This window comes from Prosopis cineraria, unplaced genomic scaffold (assembly GCF_029017545.1).
Source record: "Prosopis cineraria cultivar Desert tree isolate PC_DT_omini unplaced genomic scaffold, ASM2901754v1 PC12, whole genome shotgun sequence".
Taxonomy (NCBI): Eukaryota; Viridiplantae; Streptophyta; class Magnoliopsida; order Fabales; family Fabaceae; genus Prosopis; species Prosopis cineraria.
The window spans coordinates 11,413,262-11,420,589 of record NW_026555343.1 but is presented as its reverse complement, the minus strand read 5'-3'; the positions used below and the strand labels follow the sequence as shown (position 1 = coordinate 11,420,589).

The following is a 7,328-nucleotide window of genomic DNA, read 5'->3' as shown; positions in this document are numbered from 1 at the left end:
CCACCTTGCAAGTGTGACAAGGCTCCCATTTACATTTTAATTTTTTTCCTTATTTTAATTAAGCTTCAGCTGATGGGAGACACCAAGGAGCACGCCATTTTAAGTCCCAATGGGATCCAACACATATCTCATTCATCTTCCACATTCTCTCTCTCTTGTTCATAGTGTTCTTCATTTTCTCTTTTTTGTTCTTCATTTTCCAGCACCCTAACCTCCATTTTCAGCCACCACCAAACCTCCACAAAACTCATACCATTCTTCTCCTCTCTTCATTTTCGTTCCATCCCTTCCATTTTCACAAGGATTGAAGCTCATTTTCATCATTCAAGAGCTATGGAGTTTGGCCTTCACAAGCAATCACTAGGGTTCTTGAAGATGAAGATTGGCTAAGTTTCTTTGTGGAATCCTAGAGAGATGAAGATGGAGGATGAGTCTTGAGCTTCAAATTGGCTAAGTTCTTTTGTTTCCTATCCTCTTCTCTTTTTACTAGATGGTTAGATTCCTTAATCTAGGGTTTAATCATCTTAGCTTATAAATTCTAATTTGAATTTGATGTTGATGTAAAGAGAGAGGATTGTTTCATTTAATTTCTTCCTTGGACAGCCATGACTGAATTTTGCCACTCTTTGTTTGGCACATAATCTTGTGTTTTCAATTAGTGAATTTCTTGTGTTAATATTGCATAATCTTGTGGTGTTAATGCTTGTGTTGTTGAGTAGCTTGACATAATCTTGTGGTTGCTCAATTTATGTGTTTGACCATGGCTGTTGAGAGAGGATTTTGAATGAATCACTTGGCTAATGTCTTCACCAATTGGTTAATTGAACTAGGGACTTTAATCTAAGACCTAGGGAGGTTAGCTAATTAGGTTAATTGGCTTAGGATAATTTTCTTAAGTCATGACAGCTTTAGTCAAGAGGAAAGGGAAGCTAAACTTAGCCTAATCATGAGAAGATAATGAGTCCAAAATCAACTAATCTCTAGGGTTCCATTATTGTAAAAGGGAAGTTCATTTCACTCACTTTCACTAGCATTTTAATTACTTGCATATTAGGTAATTAGTTTAGATAATTAGCTAGATAACTAAATTCCTACAAACTTTGGTTGATTTATTTCACTAGATAACTTTCAATTAGACTTAAAACCATTCCTTGGGAGATGACCTAGGGTTGGCCCTATATTGCATTAGGGTTAGCTTTAGTGTAATTTTGAGGATAAGCGACTAATTTCCTATCAAAATTTTGGCGCCGTTGCCGGGGAATGGTTTAAGTTTAATTCTAAGGTTGTTTAGTACCTAATTTACATTTTTAGTGTTCCTGAAAAATTTTTTGAAAAAATTATAAAATTTGTTTTTTGTGTTTTGTTTAGTGTTTTTGTGTGTTTTGAGTGTTTTTATTCTGTTTTGAAAAAAAAAATTAGTGCAATTTTCGTTGGTTTGGTGTAGTGTAGAGCTGAAAATACTCTGTTTCTAGTGTCTCTGTCTGAAATTGAAAAATTAACTGGGAATGAGTCTGAGGGAATTTGAACTTGAAATTTATTTCATTGAAAGCTCTATATCTTAGCTTCACTTTAAAATTGGTTTGGTCAATTTTGGACGTGGGAAGTGTCCTGTGGAAATTTTACAATCTAACAAGGTCCAGGGAGCCATTACAGAGGATTCCCAAAACCCTGTTTCAACTTTGAGTTAGCATATCTTCCTCTTTGTGCGTTCAAATTGATTGATTTGAGTTTCATTTTCTTATCACTGTCTTATATTTGTTTCTTGTGTTTAGGATTTTCTTCAATTTTTCCATTTTCCTATTTGAAAGTTTGTTAGAAGCTCTGAAGGTCTTCTGGACGAAATCCTGTTTCTCCAGACCTGTGGACCAACTTGTGAAAAATTCTGGGAACGATTGGGAGGGATTTGTAATCTGAAAGTTTTATATAATTTTTCTGAATATCTCTTGTGTATCTCATAAAAGTTTCAGGTGAATTTCTCATATGGATTGGCTGCTAAAAAATCCACAAGTTCACTATCTCCAGAAAGCCTACTGTGCAAATTCCAGAATTGTCAAAGCTTCTTGATTGAGCATTTCTAACTCTCTTTCTACTTGTTTGGTGTTGTTTTTGATTTTTTTTTTATTTTTATTGTTTTTAATTCTAATAGAAAAAAAAAGAAAAAAAAAATTTCTCTTGATTTTTGTTTGCTTGCATTTCCACTCATACACTTGCAAAGGGCATATCATTTGAGCTTCCTTGGTCTTTCCATCATTTTGAGCTTGAATTTGAATCATTGCTTGTGGATATAAATTTCATTGCATTTTATGGCTTGGTTTCATGATCATGATTCATTCCATCATTCATTTGACATCCATTCCCATCCATTTCCAGCGCTTAACATTGACCATACATCCCATTTCCATAATCAATTTCAACAATATAACTTTGATTATCCACCCCCATATCATGATCATTTCCATCCAAGTCACAATTATGAATTTTTCAATCCCATGAGTTTTGAATCCAATCTAAGCACTCATGTTGAGAGTACACCATCCATTGACATTGAGCATCTAGAAAAATTATATGCACAAAGGGGTAAATTTTATTGTGTGCATTGTGAGGCTATCTCCCACTTCTATTATGATTGTCCTATTCTAAAAGGATATTGTGAACCACATGGAGTAGCCCAAGCCTCACAAGAGAGAAATTACATGTTTCAAGTTGAAGACACACAAAAAGTTGCTCATGAAGCTATTGAGAATATAAATACACCTCAAGCCACTCAATCTCCAAAAGAGAAGGAGTCAATCCAACCCTTACTTCAAGAGGTAATTTCTCCTATTCCTATTGAGGTTGATTCTTCTTCACATTTGACTTTATCTAATGATGAGCATAATGATTTAAATGATGATGACGTAGATGAAGAAATTATAGTTGAATCACCTTGGATGTTTGAGCATGAATCATATTGTGAAAAAGTATACCCTTGGGAGAAAAACACTTTGAGTTCACATGATAATTCTCTTGATTTAAATTCAAATATCATTGAAAGTGTTGACTCTTCACTTAGCTTGAATAAAGAAAATGAAATGGATGTTGATGGTGGCGATGATGTATCTTGTATGCTTGAAATTCCAATTCCTTCTTGTGATATTGTTAATAGTGCACATGCACTTGTTTCTTCTAACCATGATGTGCTTGAGAAAGGTTGTTTACCTTCTTTTGTAGGTGAACAAGGCAATGTAGCCAAACCATCTCTTGATTTCAAAGAGGAACTTGCTCAACTTGAAAAGGCTGTAGCTCCTACTAAGGATTTGAACAAGGAATTGAAAATAACTCAAGATGACAAGGAGGTTGAAAATCAAGGAATTGATTTTACAAAGCCAAATAGTAATGAGAATAATATTGATTTAATGCTTGATGATTTTGATGATGAGTTGGCTTTGTTTCATAGTACTTGTTCTAATTTCCTATTCACTTGTGATTGTTCACATGATTCTCCATGCCCTATTTGTTTAGAAATTAATTCATTTGTGCTTGAAAATAGTAGCAATCATTTACTTGATAAAATAATTGATGATGTATGTTTGAGTGAAATTAATCATGAGTGCACTTCTTTAGAACCCAATATGCTTGAGGAAGGGTTCTTTGTTGATTTTATAGGTCTAAATGATGATATGGCCAAGAACCCCCATGTACTTAGAGGATTTATCATTGCAATGGAAGAGACCTTGGCTAACCATGAAGATGATCAACCACATAAAGTTATGAAAGATTCTACACCATACATCTTGGAGCCATTACAAATTGATCTTGAGCCTCCACCTAAGATGCTTGGAATGAAGATGATAATGAGTAGCTTCATGTTACTCCTCAAAGATGAAAATTTCAACTTCAAGAGCTTGTGGAGATTTAAACTAGGTTGTATCTTCTTCACCCTTTCTTTTTACTTTACTTTGCTTTATGCTTTGATTTGTTGATTGAGTAAATTGCAAGTGTGGGGGAGATGAACCTAGTAGGAAATTAGAGTTTATTTGCTTTATTTGACTTCTTTGTTTTGTGTTTTAGTTTGAAAAAAAAAAATATCTGCACCACACTTTTGTTATGCATTCATTATTGATCTCACCTTATTTTATCACTAGTCTATACATACATTGAGGACAATGCATGATTTAAGTGTGGGGGAGAGAAATAAACATTTTTTTGTTTGTTTGGTTTTGTTTGGTTTTGCAAATAAAAAAATTCAAAAAAAAAATTTTGTTTTGTTTTGTTTGAGGTTACTTAATTACCTAGCTCTTGAATGGATATTTTGATTCTTGAGATGTGGTAATTTTTAGGATTGAATAGGTGTGAAGTGAACATTCTTTTACCTTGAATTAATGGATTAGAGTGGCATATTACCCTTTCATGGAAGAGGCTAAACACTCATGTGTGATTAATTCCTTAGTGATGTTACCCTCTAGAATTTGTTTCACTTCTTAATTAAGACCATATATCTTGCACTTGTTTGATAGGAGATGAGAGATGGCATTCATAAAAAATAGCCAAGAGCCAAATAGCCAACCTATTATTATTTATTATCCTTTGTTAGCCACTTTGAGCCTTTGGTTTGATTCTTAAAAAAAAAAAATATTCACCCTATTTTTCCCCAAGGAATGCATGTTACACTTTTATATGTCTTTTTAATATTCATTGCATGTCCTAGATCAAATGAGTGGATGCCTATTATCATTTCTCTATCCATTACTTCCATTGTTTTCAAAGAGTTAGGGGCAACCAAAAAAAAAAACAACAAAGATAGATTTGAAAAAAAAAAATATAGTCAAAAAGAAAAGAAATAAAGTTGCTAGAAAAAAAAAAAAAAGAAGAAAAAAAAGAAAAGAAAGAAAAAAAAATAAAAATAAAAATAAAAAGTTGCCTAGCTCATCCATTCCATTTGTTTTATTATTTCTTATCATTTCTTTCCATCCTCATTGTGTTAAGGTGTTCACTCAATTGAGTTAGGTTATGCTTTGCATATTAAGGGGATATATCTTGATTTAGCATTATTTTGATGCTAACTAATATAAACCCTATTTTTTTATATACAACCATTTCTTTGACATTCTTGATTGCAAGTGCTATTTAGTGATGGAGATGTAGAAGGGTTACAAATTCATAGTAGGGTTTATCCTAAGAAATTTTGAGTGAAATTTAATACCTTATACACTTTGAGTGATGAGAGCAAACACTTAACCTAGAGAGGCTTACTCTTTGACATTGATTCTTGGTAAGGGTTTGTTTGTGATGTGCATAATTCTTTCGTAATTATTGCCACATTGATTGATAATTTGTAGAAGTTCATGAGCTAGTATTTTAGTGACTTGAAACAATGTTTTTCTCTATTTCTTTGTCTTATAGTTTCTTTTGGGACCTTTTTCACTTGATTTTGCCCGGAGTGCAAAAGCTAAGTGTGGGGGAATTGATAGAACACATTTGTTACCCACTTTTATTTGTCAATTAGGACCATTTTATTAATGATTTATCACCTTCAAGTGCACACATTGCATTAGATTTGGAACTTTGCCTAAGTTTCTAAGATCAGTGCACTAGGGGCATTTTGGTCCAAAAAATGAACTTTTGAGAAAATGTACAAGAAAAATTGACAAAGTGCATTTTATGTCCAGTTGATGAATGGTGAAATTATATTTTTAAAATTCATTTTAGTTTGGGAGTAATTAAATAAAAAAGTCAACACTTTCTTAAGTGTCTTAGTTTGTCCTAGTTTTTGGTTTGCCTTTGTGTGGAAATTTTTATATAATTTTGTGCAGCCTGAAACTTGGTTAATTTAATAAATTCTCCCTTCTAATTATGAATTTAATTCTGGACATGAATTAGATTTTATTATATCATATGCTATTTAATTGAATTATGTGATTTATGTGACATAGGTGGCATGTGACTTGTGCATCAATTGGGCAATTGAGGTCAACACTCCTTGAGGTCAATGGCTGATGGTTTGCACGTGAATTATGATTATTTTGAGGGGTTAAATCAGCTAAAATGATGTGGATGACACATGGGAAATTAGGCACACATTGGAATCATCTACAAACCAATAGGAAGTTGCCACCTTGCAAGTGTGACAAGGCTCCCATTTACATTTTAATTTCTTTTTCCTTATTTTAATTAAGCTTCAGCTGATGGGAGACACCAAGGAGCACGCCATTTTAAGTCCCAAATGGGATCCAACACATATCTCATTCATCTTCCACATTCTCTCTCTCTTGTTCATAGTGTTCTTCATTTTCTCTCTTTTGTTCTTCATTTTCCAGCACCCTAACCTCCATTTTCAGCCACCAAACCTCCACAAAACTCATACCATTCTTCTCCTCTCTTCATTTTCGTTCCATCCCTTCCATTTTCACAAGGATTGAAGCTCATTTTCATCATTCAAGAGCTATGGAGTTTGGCCTTCACAAGCAATCACTAGGGTTCTTGAAGATGAAGATTGGCTAAGTTTCTTTGTGGAATCCTAGAGAGATGAAGATGGAGGATGAGTCTTGAGCTTCAAATTGGCTAAGTTCTTTTGTTTCCTATCCTCTTCTCTTTTTACTAGATGGTTAGATTCCTTAATCTAGGGTTTAATCATCTTAGCTTATAAATTCTAATTTGAATTTGATGTTGTTGATGTAAAGAGAGGATTGTTTCATTTAATTTCTTCCTTGGACAGCCATGACTGAATTTTGCCACTCTTTGTTTGGCACATAATCTTGTGTTTTTCAATTAGTGAATTTCTTGTGTTAATATTGCATAATCTTGTGGTGTTAATGCTTGTGTTGTTGAGTAGCTTGACATAATCTTGTGGTTGCTCAATTTATGTGTTTGACCATGGCTGTTGAGAGAGGATTTTGAATGAATCACTTGGCTAATGTCTTCACCAATTGGTTAATTGAACTAGGGACTTTAATCTAAGACCTAGGGAGGTTAGCTAATTAGGTTAATTGGCTTAGGATAATTTTCTTAAGTCATGACAGCTTTAGTCAAGAGGAAAGGGAAGCTAAACTTAGCCTAATCATGAGAAGATAATGAGTCCAAAATCAACTAATCTCTAGGGTTCCATTATTGTAAAAAGGGAAGTTCATTTCACTCACTTTCACTAGCATTTTAATTACTTGCATATTAGGTAATTAGTTTAGATAATTAGCTAGATAACTAAATTCCTACAAACTTTGGTTGATTTATTTCACTAGATAACTTTCAATTAGACTTAAAACCATTCCTTGGGAGATGACCTAGGGTTGGCCCTATATTGCATTAGGGTTAGCTTTAGTGTAATTTTGAGGATAAGCGACTAATTTCCTATC

General features: G+C 33.4%; 1 protein-coding gene across 1 annotated transcript; it reads left to right on the top strand.

The window, feature by feature from the left end:
• Nucleotides 1-398: 398 nt before the first annotated feature.
• Nucleotides 399-5,991, top strand: LOC129289594 (uncharacterized). The gene is made up of 3 exons (XM_054926389.1): nt 399-493; nt 1,968-3,903; nt 5,913-5,991. The coding sequence occupies exons 2-3, from the start codon at nt 2,304-2,306 to the stop codon at nt 5,921-5,923; spliced, it is 1,611 nt and encodes a 536-aa protein (XP_054782364.1). The 5' UTR covers nt 399-493; nt 1,968-2,303; the 3' UTR covers nt 5,924-5,991.
• Nucleotides 5,992-7,328: the final 1,337 nt, after the last annotated feature.

Coding starts and splice junctions, on each gene's coding strand:
- LOC129289594 (XM_054926389.1), top strand. CDS start 2,304: ATGGCTTGGTTTCATGATCATGATTCATTCCATCATTCATTTGACATC.